This window comes from Rhinolophus sinicus, linkage group LG04, assembly GCF_036562045.2.
Source record: "Rhinolophus sinicus isolate RSC01 linkage group LG04, ASM3656204v1, whole genome shotgun sequence".
NCBI classification, from domain to species: domain Eukaryota; kingdom Metazoa; phylum Chordata; class Mammalia; order Chiroptera; family Rhinolophidae; genus Rhinolophus; species Rhinolophus sinicus.
The window spans coordinates 28,260,326-28,281,087 of NC_133754.1; the positions used below are offsets into that span (position 1 = coordinate 28,260,326).

At 37.9% G+C, this 20,762-nt stretch overlaps 1 protein-coding gene across 2 annotated transcripts in view; it reads left to right on the forward strand.

The window, feature by feature from the left end:
* SLAIN1 (SLAIN motif family member 1) overlaps positions 1 to 20,534 on the forward strand; it is a 58,080-nt gene extending 37,546 nt beyond the window's left edge. Inside the window, exons 3-8 of one of the 2 annotated variants that reach the window (XM_019742586.2) lie at positions 367 to 516; positions 1,772 to 1,921; positions 4,581 to 4,922; positions 10,883 to 11,038; positions 16,993 to 17,275; positions 19,460 to 20,534. In XM_019742586.2, coding sequence (XP_019598145.2) covers positions 367 to 516; positions 1,772 to 1,921; positions 4,581 to 4,922; positions 10,883 to 11,038; positions 16,993 to 17,275; positions 19,460 to 19,535 — 1,157 coding nt within the window. In that variant the 3' untranslated portion in view covers positions 19,536 to 20,534. The remainder of the gene's footprint in view (positions 1 to 366; positions 517 to 1,771; positions 1,922 to 4,580; positions 4,923 to 10,882; positions 11,039 to 16,992; positions 17,276 to 19,459) is intronic. The other variant, XM_074329416.1, reaches the window with a different exon arrangement.
* Positions 20,535 to 20,762: the final 228 nt, after the last annotated feature.

Sequence of the window (20,762 nt, forward strand, 5' to 3'; positions counted from 1 at the left end):
TCTTTTGACTCAAGCTTTATATTATTACAAACTACTGAAATCTTTGTGCAGAAATAGAAAGTAGAAAACATTTCTAATAATAGAAATTTAAAACAAATTTTCATTGTTATACGGGTATATTGGCTTTAATCAAAGTGAGACTGATTGACTTTTTCTTGATGGAGTTATAAATAGGACACTAATTCACAAATTGCCTTTGTTAGTTTGCAAATTTTCCCTTAGATAAATGGAAGTCAGTTAAGATATTCTTATGAAAAGTGGCTTTGTCTTTTCATTTTTTTAACCACTTCCCTTTCTCCCTCTGGCAAATCAACATCTGCTTCCGTATAGCTAATTGCTGCTATTTATTTTCTGCTTCTGTGACAGCTAGCCGATGGCGGAGTCTCTTCTCTTCAAATGTCTCACTGGCTTTTCCTTATAGTCCTGTTGCAAGACTCAGTCCTTATAGCAATGGCATTAATACACCCAGCTTCTCTAAAACCTCAAATAAAGCAATACTAACACCTGAAAGAACAGGTAATATTTCAACTTCTTGACTAGCTGCTTGCTTTGTCATTCAGTCACTCAACACAGCTTAAATATCCATCTTCACTGAAAAGCTTGAGGGTCATCTTATCATAATGGAGAGTTTGTGCTGCAGTTACTTTGGGTACCAAAAGGGCCACCATTGATTTGTACTCGAACTCCATTAATCTGTTGCTTTTAATTGTGTATAGTAGGCGATCTTCCCTAGTTAGCAAAAACATACGTACCATGTTTCCCCGAAAATAAGACCTAACCGGAAAATAAGCCCTAGCATGATTTTTCAGAATGACATCTCCTGAACATAAGCCCTAATGCGTCTTTTGGAGCAAAAATTAATATAACACCCGGTCTTATTTTTTGGGAAACACAGTATATAGTTATGTTTCCAAATGCCTAATGTACTTTGTAAAATTAAATGGCAAATGTGATTCAAGTACTTTTTATTATGATTCAAGAATATAAGCTTATTATATATCTTGTTCCTGGTAGCTTTGCATGCAGTCAGTGCTACATAGAAAAAAATAGCCATAGAAGATTTTTATAAGATGCAGGTCCCACTATTTCCTTATTGGTCTCAGCATTGGTGTGATTCCAGTCCTTTGGGCCCTTTCTTCCTTGGTTCTCTTATTTCAAGCCATTGCCTTTTCACTTTCATGAGTTATTACAAGTCTCCTGTGACTCTTCTACTCTCAATTATGAATGATTTGTATATGCTTCTGTGTATGTATGCCTGCCTTTTATATGTGGTATTCATTTATAGTACTATTTAAAACATAGACCAGATTAAAATTTAATTTTAAAATATACAGTAATTACTACCAGAGACCAGCATATCTGATTATTAATTGAAAGTGAACTTGTATTCTTATACAATATGTTTAGATATATGGTTAGCTAATGGGATTCAGATTTTGGCATTCATTTTTTTCGTTGTTGTGATAAAGAACAAAACATGAGGTCTATCCTCTTAACAGTTTTTTTTGTTTGTTTGTTTTTTGTTTTTAGTGTATAGAACAGACTTTTATTTTTAATTGTGAAAATTGAATTTGAAAAAATAAATGGTTTTATATATATGAATTATAAACACATGAAGATGTGTATATTGTCTGACCATGAAATGGTGATGTGTTGATTGCTTTTTGGTGACAGAAAACAGGACAAAAATTTCTGGTTGTTGATAACATAAATTATAAAGCATAACTAGATATCAGTTCTTTAGACTAAATAATAAACATTTGTCTTTTAGGTTACACCTCCAGGGGCTCCCCTCTCAGCCCCCAGTCATCTATAGACAGTGAGCTGAGTACTTCAGAATTGGAAGATGATTCTATCTCCATGGGATACAAGTTACAGGACCTCACTGATGTGCAGATCATGGCGCGTCTGCAAGAAGAAAGTATGTTCTTTTTATACTATATAACTTTTTTAAACTAGAGGCTTCTATGTGAAATACAAAGGTATGGGGAGTTTTCAGGTATTTCTTCCCAGGTAACGGGCAAACAATTAGATTCTTCCTCTCATACTTTGTAGGTGAAGCAATTAAATGCTTCTCACACTCTCATGAGCATTGTAAGGTGTTAGGACATACGCTGACCAAAATACGAGGTTGGCCAATTAAGTTCGTGAACTCATCCTAGAAAAAGGGCTACAGACCTCATTGCAGAATATCACTACGGTCACCTTCAAAGTACTCCCCTTGGGAAGCTATGCACCGACGCCAGTGCCTAGTCCACCGTTCAAAGCAATTTTGGAACTCTTTCTGGAATGGCCATCAGTGCTGTCGTTGTATTACCCTTGATGTCCTGAATGCCATCAAAATGTCTTCCTATCAATATTTCCTTTATCTTCAGTAAAGAAAGAAGTCATTGGGGGCCAGATCAGGTGAGTAGGGAGGGTGTTCCAATACAGTTATTTGTTTACTGGCTAAAAACTCCCTCACAGACAGTGCTGTGTGAGCTGGTGTATTGTCGTGATGCAAGAGCCATGAATTGTTGGTGAAAAGTTCAGGTCGTGTAACTTTTTCATACAGCCTTTTCAGCACTTCCAAATAGTAAACTTGGTTAACTGTCCAGTTGGTACAAATTCATAATGAATAATCCCTCCGATATCAAAAAAAGGTTAGCAACATCGTTGCAACAGGTTCACGAACTTAATTGGCAGACCTCATACATGGATAGAAGGACATTGCTAGTACAGCCACTGTGGAAATGGTCAATTTCCTAAAAACTAAACATGTAATTTCCATAAGGCCCAGCAAGTTTCACCCTTGGGCATTTATCCCAGCTCAATGGAAAATTGTGTTTACACAAAAACTTGTACAGGAATGATCATAGCAGCTTTATTTGTAATAGCCCCAAACTGGAATGAACCCAGATGTCCTACAGTAGGTGAATGGCTAATCAAACAGTGGTACCTCCGTATCGGGTACTACTCAGCAGGAGAAAGGAACGGGCTGCTGGTGAGCACAGCAGCTTGGATGACTCTCCAGGGAATTCTGCTCAGTGAAAAAAGGTGATCCCAAGAGTATAATTCCATTTATATAACATTTTGGAATGACAGTTTTCGAAACGGAGAACAGATTAGTGGTTGCTACAGATTAGAGAAATGGTGTGGGATCTGAGGAGACAGGTGAATGTGGTTATAAAAGGCAACACAAGGGATTTCTGTATTTTTTTTGTGGGTTTTTGGAAGTGTTCAGTATTTTGACACTGGTGGTAGACATTTGATCCTACTGGTGATACAATTATATAAAACTAAATACTGACATATTCATACATGAATAAAATTGGGAAAATCTAAATGAGATGGGTTTGCATCACTGCTAGTATAGTGGTTGTCACAGACTTCTCCAATTTGGCAGAATGTTAGCAGTGGGGGAAAGTGGGCAGAGTACACCAGGGATCTCTGTATTATTTCTTAGAACTGCATGTGAGTCTATAGTGATCATAATAAAAATTCAATTAAACTGCCTTGATTTACTTCTCAGGGTAAATAATTACGGAAGAGAAGGTCATTGGACATGGGACAGTTTATCCCTGGTTCTGCAACAAAGTTACAAGAAATAATCTGGGAGTGAACTACTTCAAGGCTTTTAATGACATCAAAATGCGCGATAAGATGTAGCTCACAGAACTGGGCTCGGCTTGTTGCGGAGTTATCTTTTCAGGCCAACATAAGTGGCAGCAGCCTAGTATCATTTGAGCATAACGATTTCCTGCTTTCAAAATTAGTCGAGGGTACTACTATGAGAAACATGATAACGCTTATGCAGAATTTAATAAACTACATTTTGAGGGGAAAAGTGATATTTTATGTCAGTATTTAGTAACAGTAAACTAACAGTCACTCTAAGTCTCTATGGCTAAAAGATTGGATGTCAGTTTTCAGAAGTTAAGTGGTTAGGGATAGACTACTTTTTAAAAAATTGTGGTATTGCAATGAAATGAAGAACTAGAAACTTCCAGTTTGACTCTTTTTAGATGGTTGTCTTAGGATGACGCAAAACTACTGCAGTATTGAAGTGTCAGTATGCTTTGACAGAGATAATATTAGTAGCAAAAAGAACAAGTGAGAGGTGACCTTGTTAGAAAAAACTTGCACTGCAGGTTTTGAACTTTCCTTTGACTTTCAGAGTTGTGGTGGGGAGCAGGAAGAGTTCCTGCAGCTGCAGAGATTTGCTTATTTTAATTATCTAACTCACAGCAAAGTATTTATAATGACGATGAATAGTTTTTCCTAAGTAGCCTTCCTAGGTCTCCTTCCAGACTTTAGGAAGGATCATTTGGGGGAATTGACAGACATTGATTGAGGAATTGTAGCTGTACAGTGGTTAATGTTCACTGCAGTTGGGACAACCGTTTTGCAAAACAACGGTAATACAAGACATCTGTTTGGTAGATAAATGTATCTTTTCTTGGGATTTAATAAACTAAGAAAGAGATAATGGGTCTCCATGTGAATCATTTGGCACAAATTTTCCTGTAATATTTGATAAGTTGGAACTTAATTTTGCTGTATTGAAATGCCTCATAATACTGTTCCGTGTTATGTTATAGGTCTCAGGCAAGACTATGCTTCCACGTCAGCATCTGTGTCAAGACACAGTTCCAGTGTGTCATTGAATTCAGCAAAAAAAGGGACATGTAGCGATCAAGAATTTGATCGATTCAGTCTGGAGGATGAGGAAGAATTTGATCATTTGCCACCACCTCAGCCTCGTCTTCCAAGATGTTCACCGTTCCAAAGAGGAATTCCCCACTCACAGACTTTCTCCAGCATTCGGGAGTGCAGGCGGAGCCCCAGCTCCCAGTATATCCCTTCAAATAATTACCAGCAGCCACAGTATTATTCACCTCAAGCCCCGACTCCAGATCAGCAACCAAATAGGACCAATGGAGGTAGCTTACGATGCGCTTTTGGTGTCTGATGTGCGTTGGTCTTTCATGTGTGCTCAAGAAATGCTTTTCAGGTCAATGACAATAACTGGTAAACGTTCCCAGATTTATTAAGTACATCCTCAAGACCTGATCAGTTTGGTCCGAATTTAAGTCTGTAATTGACCAATTTCTGATCACGTGTCCCAGATTTACAGACGTAACAGCTTCAAGAAAACCCCCGAGATGTGGTTTTCTGGCCCAGCATGAGTCGTAAGTGGGGGGGCACCTTTGTGTTGTCTCTAGTTCCGCTGTAGGATGGGCAGGGTCGTGCGAGCTGAGGAATCTGAGGGAGCTCCATGGAGCCCGAGGCGCTGAGCTGCCGCTTTCCTCACCTTTCCCACAACCTCCAGTCTCTTCCTGCCTGTCAGCAGCACAGAGTGATGGATGGGAAGCATGGACGATGATGCTTGGAGAGGATGCTGCTTGTCACATCCAGGTTTAGAGGAAGTTGGGATGTGTCCTTCCCTCTGCTCCCTGACATCCAGAATTAAGATTGTGCAGCAGTAGGAAAATGGAGGCTGATACTTGGCGTGTTAATGGGAAGTTGATCTGTCCTAATGTCAACAGGGGTTGGAACGTGTCATTCTGTTTTGTGGTGTTTTTTTTGTTTTTCCTATCTGCCGTCTTCATCATTTGTCTTCTTTCTCTACTCCCAAGAGTTATACTCCTTGACTTCGAAGAAACTATAGGGAGACCAGTCATGTGCTATTCTAAGCCTGGTATGTTCTTGTGCTATGATCAGTCACACAAATCCATGTAATGTGGAGCACAAACCATATGAATGCAGGGATAGCTTCTAATTTTATAGCACCATTTCTCAAAGCTGGGGACAGAAGTGCTCGAGCAGGTTGTTTTATAATATTGCAAGGCCATTTACAAATTATATTTGTGATTATCTGTTAACCATGTTTTTAGTTTTTACATTACTCTGTACTTTCATTGATGCTAATTGAGAGGTGATTTGAAAATATTGAAAAATTTAGTCTTAATTTATCTCATTTTGTACCCTCAGATTTCAAATTTAAAAGAAAACCATGGCAGCCAAAGAATGTCATAGTGACTATTTTAGTAACACTCATAATATCAAGAAGACGACAGTATTCCATGAGCTCAGTGAAAGTCCTAGCCTTCCTACTGTTACGGTTAAGGGAGAGGGCACCGAGTGGTGTTTCTCTGAAGGTTGTGTTGTCAGGTGTCTTAGAACATCACGTTCTAGTTGTCAGACTGGTGCTCGCTCTGCGTCTCGATTAGTACTGTCAACGGGATCCTTGTCTTGCCTAGAAACATGGTTTTGCCTTACGTTAAACACCCTTATGAAAAGGACTGGGTTTCCCTGAGCCTGTGCTGTGATGGTTCTCATTAGAAAAGTGGAGAAGATCACAGCTTCGTGTCCCACTGTGGTGGTTTTGTTCCTCAGCAGTCTGGTCTCCTGCAAAGGGAAACGGAGCGCAGCAGCAATGTTCTGAATTAGGCTTCTGATGATTTGCCCAGTGGTTGAGAGCACAGGCTGTGAAGTCCAACAAGGTCCTGTCCTGCCACGGAGCTTTCACAGGTTCCTTGTGGCTCACAGCACTGCTCCTCCTGGCTATCGCTTTTGTGAACAAAATCTCTCTCCTAGAAAACTTAGGTATAACTTCTCCTAACCTAAGGGACGATCACTGGTCCAGTACCAGGAGTAAATGAAAGTGAGTAAATGTCTCTCTCCTCTGCCACCCCCTTAAAAAAAAAACATGAGTTAGCTATCAGAGCCTTCATTTGTTATCATGGAATATTATTTGAACGACATTGTGAGATAAGAATGGTAACTATAAAACTAATCTGATATTTTTCTAAATTACCAAAATAATATAGATAGGAGGAAATTATTATTGAATCATTGATGCATTTTAAAATAATTAAAAATAAACCAGAAATGCATTATTTATATTTACTGCTTCCATAGCTTCTACACTGCCTAAGTTCAAAAGAGACAGCTCTTAAAAGTTGTTAGAATATTTCTAAGAGATCATAGAGTTAAAAGAGGCACATTGGGAGTAATTTGCCAGATATGGAAAATGACTAAATCTTGCAGAATCCTTACTACCGTGTTTCCCTGAAAATAAAACCTAGCCAGACAATCAGCTCTAAAGCGTCTTTTGGAGCAAAAATTAATATAAGACCCAGTATTATATTATACCCGGCATTATATTATGTTATATTATTATTATACTCAGTCTTATATAAGACCGGTCTTACAGTAAAATAAGACCTGGTCTTATATAAGACACGGTCTTATATTATAGTAAAATAAGACCAGGTCTTATATTAATTTTTGCTCCAAAAGACACATTAAAGCTGATTGTCTGGCTAGGTCTTGTTTTCGGGGAAAACGCAGTAACTGTAACTTCTGGGGTGTGGCACGGGTAGTTGGTGGCACGATGTGATCAGGTTAGCCCAAGGTTCCCGCTGGGCCCTGTATTGACTGGGAGGCTACAGCTAACTGGTAGTAACTGAGCATCTCCTTTATTCCCTAAGATTCTTGAGTCTTTGTTCCAGAGTGGTGAGTCTTGCTGCTGCTTTCACATGAGGAAACTCCTGTGAAATCTTTCCTTTATCTCTTCCTCCAGTGTCCTGCTGCATCTTAGTCCTTGAGGATAGATTGCTGATTTATTGTGAAGACAGAAATAGAACATTATTTAAAGTATATGCGGCCAGTAAGATACCCCAAGTTGTTTCACAGGAAAGGGGACCTCATTTCCAGATGTTCTCTGGACATAACGTGGGGATCACAGCTTAGCCCCCAGAGGAGAAGTGTTCTAAGTATTTGGAACACACTTGGAAGCCTTTAAAGAGCATATTTCAGCTTTGTGAAACTGACTTGATGCTTAATTATGAGTAAAGATAGGTGTTAGAGATGGATACATCTGGATTAACAGGTTAGAGCTACACAGCAACCAGGTCTAATGTGTGAACCTTTGATTGGATTGTGGTTTAGGGGGAAAGAGTATGAAAGACATTCTTGAGATAGCTGGAAAATTTTGTGTGTGGGTTGTTAAAAGCTATGGTTAATGTGTACATGTCATGACAGTATTGTGATTCTATAGAATTTTCTTAGGAGATACCTAAGATTTCAAAGTACCTGAGTACCTTCAGGTTTCTAATTTAAAAGAAAATAGTGGCAGGTAAAGAGTGTCATAGTGACTAATTTATTAAAGCTTGTAGTATCAGGAACTCAGTGTTTAATGAAAGTCATAGCCTCATATTAAAGTTGAAGGAGAGGGCATTTAGGGTTAGTGTCAAGAGGGCTGTGGCTTTTCCCTTTATCAACAGCAAACGGATGTGTACATATGGAGATGAATTAAATATGGCAAAGTGAAAACTCCCGTGTTTCCCCGAAAATAAGACCGAGTCTTATAATAATTTTTGCTCTGTAAGATGCATTAGGGCTTATGTTCAGGGGATGTTATCCTGAAAAATCATGCTAGGGCTTATTTTCTGGTTAGGTATTATTTTCGGGGAAGCACGGTTGTATATCTAGGTGGGAAACACAGATGTTTATGGTACTACTTTACAACACTTTTACATATATGAAAACTTACAATAAATAGTTGGGAAATTTTGTTAAAATACAGAAACTCATTTCATTTTCTAAATAACATACAATTATTTCCCTGTGCCTTCCTGCTGCTTAAATAGATGAAAGTGATTTAGTCCCGTACTGTATTGATAGAGGCCCACTGTTTCCTGCCAGTCATTGTGATGTTCAGAAGACCCAGCTGTAGGCCTAGGACTTTAGTCCTGCTCTCTTACTTCCTCACTCCTACCGTGCATACACCCTCTGCCAGCACATGTATACATAATATTTGCGGAATGTTTTAAATGCCTGCTGCTTGAGCATAGGAACTTTATTAGGAATTTAGGAATATAAGACATGGTTGGTAAAAATAGGCCTCGAGGTGATTAGGAAAATGGTTAAGAAATCTAATAGTCATTGGCAGTATTTGAGCATTATTATTCTAGAAATACTCGTATGCACAGGGAGTAAGGAAGTTGTGTAAGTGGTAGGTACCTCAGCTAGGTGGTATACAGAATCTCTAAGGAGGGGATGGTTGTGCTAATTCTTTAAGAACTAGTAAAAGTTAGATGGATATAATACTTTTTCTGGTCTCCTGTCATCATGCAATTTCCTGTACAGAGCTTCTTTGAATAAGCAGTGTAAAGGAGGCAAGAATTTAGTTTTGCTCTTGAACACATTTTGGGTTACTATTCACATATATCATTTGTTTCCTGATTTAGCTTGAGAGAAAAAGACCACAAACTTAGTGTCCTGATTAGTGTTTCAGGGCATCTATTAATAAGGATAAAAAGATCTAATAGAGTTGGAGGTGTGTGAATTACATGAGATATTACAATGGTATGTGGTTCTCCAAAGTTCAACCCAGTCTTTCAAAATGTTATTCTTTAATAATTTCTCTCATTTGGGAGAAACTAAACTTAATGTTAAATTTTAGTATTCTACCTTAGGATTGATAATGGAAAAATAGATTGAGAAACACTGGCCTAGGCTATAAACGCAATGACAGCCGAGGACTGTATCTAATGCACTGGTGTCCCCAACATCTTCTAGCACACCTGTCACGTAGTATATCACAATCAGTATTTGTTCCTTTTCTCATTCATTCACTCCACAAGGTGGGGAAGGGTGTCCGAGTGTGTGTGTGTGTGTGTGTGTGTGTGTGTGTGTGTGTGTGTGTGTGTGTGTAGGGTCTCACTAGGCCATGCCAGGAGCCTGGGCTTTCAGATGAAGGTAAGGGAGTAATTGGAGTGTTTTTAGAAGGTGACTAGAGGTGTGCTTGTTCTCTGAGAACAGTGGAACAGGCTGTCTGGAAGATGGATTGGAGGAACAAGTGCTGGGAGACAAACCTAGTTGAGAGGATTTTGTGAAAGTGTGTGTGATAAATAATGAGGTCCGAACTGGGTGTTAGTGGAAGATTCATTAAATATTTATGAGGCAAAATTATGAGGATTTGGAGTCAAGGGTGTAGAGGGGACATGCATCTTAGGAGATACTCAAGATTTCTGGGTTAGGTGGTTTGGTAGACAGGGCTACTATCAACAGGTGTAAATAATGTAGGAGCTGTGTGTGTGAATCCGGGTTTGTACTTGAATGGGTTTTGGCTTAGTGTTCAAATATATCCTTTGTGTTCTGAGCTTCTGTGACCTGATATATGTACTTTAGTTTTTTTATGGTTTGGGGGAGGTCTGTGAATAAAGAGAAAACTAACTTACAGTGTTGCAGTCTTGCCGCTGATTTTACCTCTCAGCAAGAGATCTGTGCGTGACTCTCTGCTGCCCCTTAGTGGCAGAAAATGTACGTAGCAAGGACAAAGAAATGGAAGCACTCAAGTCTCCAAAGGTTTGGTGGCATACTCACGGTAAAACGTTGCAGAAGTTAATGTGGTCATGTTGATGTGATCAGTGACTCTCTCAAAACATCTCAAGTTATAATTTTAATAATTTCTTCCATTTTGATATTCTAGCAAAAGATTCAGTTAGTGTGGGCTTTGACGCCTCTAGGATTTTTGGTTTTGTTTTTTTTAACGTAACAATTGCTAGTGTTCTTTTCAAAAAACTAAATGGGTGTAAGATTATTGTCTAACCTCACTTTAACACAATTTTATCCATTTATTATATGGGAACAAATAACTGATTAGCTAATCCCACCTCTTTTCATAGAACTTGTGTTTTCTCTTAATAGTCTGTTTGGTGGAACCTTTGTGGAGGTAGTGTGTTTTCCTATACAGAGTGTTAATTCTGTTCGTTATAATTCATAATGTTGAGCAAAATATGATTTACAAATTGTATTTACTTTTGAAAGCTAATTGTTTTAATTGGCATGAAATTTATGATTTTTAACTCAATAAAATATTTTTCTCTTCTAGACAAGCTCCGAAGAAGTATGCCTAATCTAGCCCGGATGCCAAGTACAACCGCTGTTAGTAGCAATGTGAGTTCTCCAGTCACCGTGCGAAATAGTCAGAGTTTTGACTCAAGCTTGCATGGCGCTGGGAATGGAATTTCAAGAGTACAGTCTTGTAGTAAGTACACAGTTTTTAACTTTTTTGGATTTCTTTTTTAATTAGCTGTAACAACATTAGGAAAATATCTTACTATTCTATTTGTTCTTTTTGTTTTCCTTGAGACTACTGCTGGAAACTTTTCCTCTTGTCTTGTGACTTTCTTTTTAATAATTCACCATTACAATGGAGTAGTATTTTTCAGTGCCTATGCTACCAATTAATAATTAGTAAATTATATGTAATCCTTTATATCTAAGGGTAGCAGTAGAAGCACTAAATGGTAATTTGTCCACTCATCATACAAAATAATCTGTTTTCGTTGTGGATCTGCCTCTTCCTGACTACCTACTTGATATCCTTACTCTGAAGAAAGCACTTATTCTGTCTACCTGTTACTTTCGTTTTTAACCAGTCTATAGCTTTTCTCCTCAAAAAAAGAAGTTATTTTAGTGTGTCTAAAATAGTTATTTATCTCCTCATTTTCAGCTTGCACATGGTCTGCCACTCATTCGCTATACATTTTACCCAGCAATGAGCAGTGCAATGACCATTCAATCCAGTGTTCATGTTTTTACTTTGTGTGGGAATTGGTGGTTATAGGCTTACACCCCCCCCCAACCCCCCCATTCCTGCTCATGTTGTCTATATGGGTGGTTGGAGTTAGGTCTGAGACTCACCCCTGAGAGGCAGACTCAAGGTCACAGTCGTCGTGTTGATATGCCCAGTGGGAGGCCTGAAGTGTGTTCAGAGTGCTGGCCTGGAGTCACCAACCAGATGATGTCTAAGGCTGCATCAGAGTGGTTTGTAGCCCTTCGCCCTCAGGTCAAATGGTATTTGGGGCTCAAATGGTATTTCCCCAACACGTGATGGTCTTTCATTTCTTCATGTCCTAGTTCCTAAAGACAAAATGACAACATTTACTCTACACGAGGAACAGTGCTAACTCATATTCATTTCTCGTTTAGTTTCAACAACCCTATGAGGTAGTTTCTGTTGTTCCCATTTCACAGATGAGGAAACTTTTAAATAGGTTAAGTAATAGTTTGTCCAAAGCCATGCAGGTGAAGGAACAGAGATGGAAACAGTTCTGATGACCCCAGAGTTTATGCTTTTAACTAATGTGATATTCTGACTCTGACATGCTGTTCTTTTCTTCCCTTCTTCAACCAGTTTACTCTTATTTGCCTTTATAATACAGCCCAAATACCACTCACTTTGAAAAGGTTCCCTTGATGACCTTAATAGACTCCCTCTTGTGCCCCCAAAACATGTCTAGAACGGATTAGTTTTTGGTGCTTACGTCTGTTGTTCAGTCTGCCATCCAGTCTGCCATCCGAGTACTTTGCTTTCATTATGTTTATCTTTCACACCAGATTATCAGCTCCCTCTGGGCTCAGAACACAGTTTATCTGATTTTCTGTCCGGAGCACCTCTATGCTGCCTGGCACATAGTAAACGTTTGACTGAATGAATAAATGAATGCTATAGGGTTCTATCTTAGGGCTTAATCTGTTAATGTTTCAATTAATGACTTGTGTAAAAACACAGATGACAGTCTGTGAAATTTGCTAATGGTGGGAAACTGAGAGGACTACTAATATTATGTCAGGAGGTTAGGACAGTAGGCCAAATAGATCGTGATGAAATCTGAGATAAATATGCAGTTCTAGGCTTGAGTGCTTGAGTATAAAAGTCAATAGTATAAGCATAGAATAGGAAAATATGGTTTTGACAGTAGTAAATGTGGTAATTAGGAATTTTTGTTAAGTCTGTGTGGGTTAATAACATTATTTGAGTGCCAGAAAAATGTATGTAACCCAAATGGAATAGAATGTACACTGCAAAGAATGGTCAGTTTTGATGCAAATGCTCAGAAAATGAGAACATATCCAAAGGATATACAAAACAATTTGAAGGAGCTTCCAATGACCAACTAAATCTGGGACAATTTTAGCCACAGAATAAATTGTATTAAATGATTATAATACATAGATTAAAATAAATAACCATGGGTCCATATTTAATTGAATAAATAAATGGAGAATAGGGGAAATTTTTCTTTACGGAAGAATTCCAATTAATAAATGCAAAAGAAATGTAGAAAATAGAAAAATCATTGTTTGTAATCCAAGCATCATAATGAGAGGGGAAAAAACCCAAGGAGAGTATTAATGTGTGATAGAAAGGCGGTCATAAACTTGATTCAAATCTTAGATTCTACTCTCACTTTTATTCTTAAGCATTCTAACTAAGCAAACAGTCTTTACACATTCTCAAATTATATAACGAAGATTTCTAGTTCTGAACCATTTTACTTTTAGGAAAGAACAAAGGTAGGACAGAGGAAGTTGGAAAGGCAGCGCGACACAGAAAGAACGCTGCATTTGTTCTTAGTCATAATCTCGGGCAAATTAGGGATCCCTTCTGATTCTTATTTTCTCATATGTAAAACTGGGACTATGTCTTAATTTTAACTAGTTTCTATTTTAGTTTTGTTTTTTTTACTTGTCAATCACAATTGACATCCAATAGTTTAAGGTAGGCAACATAGTGATTAGACACTTATATAACTTATTAAGTGACCCCCCCGATCAGTCTAGTACCCACCTGACACTATGCATAGTTACTACAATACTATTGACTATATTCCTTGTGCTATACTTTACGTCCCCGTGACTATTTTTATAACTGCCAATTTGTACTTCTTAATCCCTTCACCTTTTCCACCCTAACCCCCCTTCCATCTGGCAACTATCAGTTTGTTCTCTGGATCTATGGATTTGTTTGTTTTGGTTGTTTGTTTTTTAGATTCCACAAATAAGTGAAATCATATGGTCTTTCTCTGACTTATTTCACTTCTCTCTCGGTCCATCCATGTTGTCACAGATGGCAAGATTTCATTTTATGGCTGAGTTTTATTCCATCATATATAAGTACCACCTCCTTGTGCTTTCGTCTGTCAGTGGACACTTAGGTTCCTTCCTTATCTGGGCTATTGTCTTTACTCCATGATCTATTCTCGCCTGCTTTGTCATCAGTTAATTGACCATACAGGCATCAGTTTATTTCTGGGCTCTCTATTCTGTTCTGTTGATCTGTGTGAATTACCTTGCTGCTCTGATGACTCTAGCCTTGTAGTATAGCATGATGTCTCCAACTTTATTCTTCTTTCTCAGGGTTACTTTGGCTATTCGGGGTCTTCTTTGGGTTCCATATAAATTTTAGGATTATTTCTTCTAGTTCTTTGAAAAATGCCATTGGAATTTTGATAGGGGTTGCCTTGCATCTGTAGATTGCTTTGGGTGGTATGGACATTTTAGTGGTGTTAATTCTTCCTCTCCATGAGCATGATATATAGTTTTCTACTTGTGTTTTCTTCAGTTTCTTTCTTTAATATCTTAGTTTTCTGAGTACCGGTACTTACTTTAGTCAAGTGTGGTTATCTATTGTATATCAGTTAATAGGACTGTTTGCTTGAATGACTATTATAATTTCATTTCAAATGATACTGATTGGGATTTCATTGCCTCTGTACATAAATTGCAGGACAATTGGTACATTAACTATATTAAGTCTTGTAATTCATTAGCATGGAATATGCCTTCATTTATTTAGACCTTTCATGTCTCTCAGCAAAGTGTTTGTAGCTTTCTGTGCAGAGGTTTTATACATCCACAGTTAAATTTATTCCTAAATATTTGATTTTTAAAATATTTTTTTCAAATGTTAGTTTCTACTAGTTTGCTGGTATTTAGAAATACAGTCGCTTTTTGTATTTTGATGCTGTATTCAGCAGTTTTGCTAACGTTACTTACCTTGGTAGTTAATAGAATTGGGAATATACCCAACATAATGAGTGCATATGAACACCAACACTTATTCATGCAAGTTCGTAAGACTCTGAACTAGAAATCACCCCGCTTTTCATCGTCAGAAGAATAGTAGTGTGTGACATTCATAGAATAGTATGTAGCAATGCAACAACATGGATGAATCTCAAAAACATATTGAGCGAAAGAAGGCAGACACCAAAGAGAACATACTACTCATATATAATTCCATTTATATGAGGTTCAAAATGGGAAAGGAACAGCAGTCACCTTCGTGGGGGGCGTCACTGGGAGGGGCCTGAGAGGGCCTTGCTGAGGTGCTGCTAATGCTTTTACCTTGATATGGACAGTGGTTACAGCGGTGTGTTCACTTTGAAATTTCATTGTACTCTAGACATAACATTTATGTACTTTTGTTTTATAAGAAATTGGGATAAAGTCATATGTTGACTTAAAAAAAAATAGACTTTTTTGAGCTAGTTTAGGTTTACAGAAAAATTGAACAAGAAACCGAGTTCCCATATATCCCCACATATCCCGCCCCTTATTCACCCCGTCAATTTTTCCTATTAACTTCTTGCATGAGTGTGGTGTATGTGTTACAACTGATAAGCCAATGTATTGAAATATGCATGGTTAGAAGCACCTAAATTAGGAATTGTAGAATTGGTTGGAAAGGAACTTAAAGATGATTTGTCAACCAATACAAGATCACTGTGTCCCAGAAACTTGATGGGACCAGAACTATAGCAGAATCTTACACAGACTTTATTTTTCACTGAGCTTTTTGACTACTGTGCATGTACATCAGCACTCCTAGATACAGATTTCACCTACTATATTCTTGAGCAAAACTAGTTTTTAAGGAAATATTTTCAAGTGTTTTTCTCTCCTCCTATTTTTATTTCAAAAAGATATTTGTTATATATTCTATGCTTAAGTAAGTTCAAAATAAGCTAAACTGTTTTAGAAACCCGGCTGTGTTCCTTTTAACCGAATGGTAGGTACTAGGCAGCGAAAGCTGGAGTAGTTAGCAAACAGACAGAGCTGTGTGCACGTCCTAACCACTCAGCTTCTCATTACCTTGATAATGACAGCAAAATCCATAAAATGAAGATACCTCTCTGGGTAAGAACCCTTAAAAACTTCATCAATATACTGGCCCAACAGTGTGTAGCATCTCACATTAAGAAACAGTGAACTGTTTGGCAGAAATTTTCAAATTTTTCAATCTTTTTCTCCAAGGGAAGAATTGAATTACAAATATCTTTTTGAAATTTGTGTCCTTCATTTTATGGATTTTGCTGTCGTTATCAAGGTAATAAGAGGTTGAGTGGTTACTACGTACGTTCCAGGCACCATTGTAAGGCTTCATGTAGATTAACTCATTTAATCATCTCTTCATCCCTATGAGTAAACAGTTTTCATTATGGCATTTACCTAAGAAACACATTTGTAATAAGCTGTTTGTATCTACCAATGTCACTTCTGTCTTCCTTTCTGTAATTACAGCTAAATTGTCCCTTGTTTCATTTTCCATGGACTAATCCCCAAAGCAACCATTAAGAAATCCTAATGTCTTCCAAGCAAGCAAGGAAGACACTGTCCTGTGAAAACTCAAATTTGTTAAAGAAAAGGAGGTTGTTCTTAGAATATAATAAAATAATGCAGTAGGCACTAAGAATGTTGTCGATTGACAGAATAGAAGACTTGTCAAGAATTAGAATTTTCAGTACTAAATGCTGTCTGGAACTTGTATTTCATTTTATGTATAGCAGGGGTGCCAAAAAATATATACACGTTTTAAATGTATACACATTTTAACAGTAGTTAACACTTTGGTCACCATTGCTCAAGCAGTAGTTCCCCGTAATCAGAAGAGTCTGGACGCTGATGGTAACCACTTTGAGCACATCTTGTAATTGCAGAAGTCAAACGTGACTTGTATTCATCTTTTTTTATTGGTATATATTGAGTATTATAATTTTAATAGTGTTTTCCTTAAAATGTGTCTACATTTTTTTGGCACCCTCTGTATTTATATAACTTGGAGACAGTATAAGCTTTTTTTAATATAATGCACATTTCCTAAGTTGGATAGTGGTAGATGATCTCTTACTTACATGTCATTTTCTCTTCTAGTTCCATCACCAGGACAGCTTCAACACAGAATCCACAGCGTGGGACATTTCCCAGTGTCCGTCCGACAGCCTCTTAAAGCTACAGCCTACGTGAGTCCCACTGTCCAAGGCAGCAGTAACATGCCTTTATCCAATGGCTTACCGTTATATTCCAACACTGGAATCCCCACACCAAACAAAGCTGCAGCTTCTGGGATAATGGGTCGCAGTGCACTTCCGAGACCTTCATTGGCAATAAATGGGAGTAACCTGCCTAGAAGCAAAATTGCACAACCTGTTAGAAGGTAAGAATCTTTGTTTCTTGGTCTACATAACTTCATTTGCAATTTGAAATTAGAAACTGCTCCCAGCACCATCTTGTGTCCGTTGGTCTCAGTCTGCCCTCTCTGGCCTTCCTCTGAAAGTGAGGAGTGGGGGTGTCTCCCTGTGCTCCGGTCCCCTTCTGTCTGATGTCATCATCTTCCTCCCTCCCTCGTTACTTAATTTCTGATGCCATTAGCTTTTGCTTTAATTGACCAAGCAAGCTCCATCTCCAGAGCCCTTGCATTTTCCTTCCCCCAAGTTATTTGCATGGCCTGCTTCCCCTCCTTCAGGTCTTTGCTCGGATGACACCTCTGTCCACAGTTGCAACTCCTGCAAGAGTTGTAACTTGTCCTTCCCCTTCTCCATTTTTCCCCATAGCATTCATCACCATCTGTTGGACTGTACATTCTGCTGATTAGTTTATGTGTGGTCTGACTCTCCTCAATTCAAGCTTCCTGAAAGGGCAGGGGGTGGAGGGGCAGGTAGTTGATCTTTGATTCACTGCCACGTGTCCCTAATGCCAAAAGCTATGCCCAACACAGTAGGATTGCAAATGTTTTTTGAATCAATAATTTTATCAAAATGAGCAAAACTGTGTTAGGTACATATGCACATGCACTCACACCTTCCCTTTACACTCAAGGTTTAAAAGCATCTTAGTGATATTTAGATGGGATTTGTTAGCTTCTGTTGGTAAGTTCGCTATAGTCCAGATAGGTTTTTTCCAAAAAATTCTAGATTACTTTTAGGGCACATGTCAGATGAGTTCATGGTCATGAGGTACCTTTCTTGAATCTGGATATCCTGCTGTATTTTATGGTTTAAAAATTGTATAAAAGGTTGACGAGAGCTTGGGAGATGAGAGCATGGAGGCAGTAAATATAGACAACTCTTACAAGAAATGAGGACATAAGGTGGGGAGCCATAGTAAAGATTTGAAAGGGATGTGGGAACAATTTTTCTTTCCTTATGCATTGGCACCGTGTTTCCCCGAAAATAAGACATAGCTGGACAATCAGCTCTAATGCATCTTTTGGAGCAAAAATTAATATAAGACCCGGTCTTATTTTACATATATAATCTAAGCTAAGACCGGGTCTTATATTAATTTTTGCTCCAAAAGTCTAATTAGAGATGACTGTCCAGCTAGGTCTTATTTTCGAGGAAACACGGTATGTCCAGAGGTACCTCGGTTTTCTAACGTAATCCATTCCAGAAGACCGTTCAAGTTTTGAAATGTTAAAAAACTGAGGCATGATTTTCCCATAGAAAGTAATGCAAAATGGATTAATCCGTTCCAGACCTTTAAAATCAACCCCCAAAACCGCAGATTTAGCATACATTTTACAATCTATTAATACGATAGATCCATAAAATTTACAGAGTTCATAAACCGAAATGTTTGTCAACAGAGACATTCGAAAACCAAGGTACCACTGTATAGTTTTTATTTTCTGATTAGGTGCTCAGATCAGAAACTATTGAAAAACAGAAAATAAGGGCTGACCTATAATCCTACCGCTCAGATAGAAATGATTTTGGTGCATGTTCAGTAAATTCTGACTTACCCTTCCCTAGTAAATGCAGTGCTGTGTTGTGTTTATGGCTGAATGGGACACATATATGTAAATAGGACCATCTATTTATCCTTGGATATATGTCTCCAAACTCACTTCCTGAAAAGGTGTCACTGTCACTGCCAGACTATCAGAGGATTACTAGAAATTACTCTTTTTAAATTCTTTGCCAATCTGATAGGCAAATCTTTGATTATTTGTAAGATTGAAAATTGAAATTCTTTGTATTAATTTGCTATTTGTATTCAGTGAAGCAACACTTATTTTTAGACCTTTTTTCTACTAATGAGTTGATCTTTTTCTTACTGATTTAAAAATATCCTTCATACATTTAAGGATACAAAGCGTCTTTCACTCATGTCGCAGACCCACTTGTGCATGTACAAATGCATTGCCCTGAGCTGACAGTGGGTTTCCTGCAGAGCAGCGTGTTGTGAATCTCCAGAAGTGGGAAACACAAGGAACACGCAGAAAAGGGCCCAGAGGTTGTCAGTACTGGAGTGGAAGAGCATAGGTGGGCGAGCAAGTGGAAGAAAGGGATGTGACTCAGGGAGTTATTAACAGTTTCCTGTTTTCTTACCTTTACAGTTTCCTTCAGCCTCCAAAGCCACTGTCTTCACTCAGCACTCTGAGAGACGGAAACTGGAGAGATGGTTGCTACTGACGCAGTTTGATGTACCTTGAAGAATGGGAAAGAAGTGGAAATGAGGGTTGTGTTACCTAGCTGGCTGGGTAGCAGTGGATGTCAGGCGATTCTTTAACCTACTTACTGCATTGTTTTCAATGGACCGGTCACCAGAGACTAATTATTGCACTTAAGTATTTGCCTGAGATACTGCAGCACTCCCAAATCCACGCTTGCAGTATTGTGACACTTAGATCTAGGAAGTTTTTGTAGAACTGCTATGTACCTGAACACTTTTTGAGAGAATTGAGATGTATCAATAATGCTTTCTTTGCCATATGAGTGTTTTTTTTTAAGTAACTTGTTCAATTTACTCATGTGTTTTAAACATCTTCGCATTACATGTTCTGTATTTTAATACTTACGTATTTACAACTATGTTCTATAACATATGCATTGAAATTTACCTTTTTTTATAGTTTACAGGAATTTTATTTTTTGTGCCTATTTCTTTTTACACCTCTGTGAACCACTATGGAACAACTTAAATTTTGTGCCATAAAAATATTTTTGTGGTAAGGTACTATTTTTTTAGCTCTAGGGATATATCAGCAAAAATCCACCATAAAATTTGAGAGACATAATTTTATGTTGAATGAGCACAATGTAATCTGAAGCATTACAAGGAGATAGCCAGACAGCAAGTTAAATGGTGTCTTTTTCATCATTAATTTATTTTCCTCCATGAGTTTCATATTTATAATGGCATCACAAGCTCATTGCACTTAATACCTGCAATGTTTGCTACTGTACCACAATTGATTTTCAATACTTTGTTACAGAGGATGAAACTGTAATGTTTTATTAACAATGCTTCTGGAAATGAATGCATTTTAAAGCAAATAAATCCTTTTGATAGACCTTTTACAAAACCCATTTGCACTAATGGATGCTTTTCTTATGGTATATGACCTAATATTTGTTACAGTGTACACTGCTGTTTTGGAATGTTCAGAAATAAAGACTATTTCGGCAATACCAGGTCATGCATGAATGTGCAGCATAAACCGTACGGATCCCGTATATATGTTTCCCTACAGTCGTGAAAGTGGGTGTTGTTGGCTATGTTCTTGTATAGGGCATTTATCGCTAAAGCAGGTAGAATATCCATGTTTGTAAAGATTGTTTCTTTCCCTAAAATACTTGTAAGGATTAGTATTAGTCCCATTTAGAAGGCTACTAGAACTCAAGTAGTCTGTTGCCCAG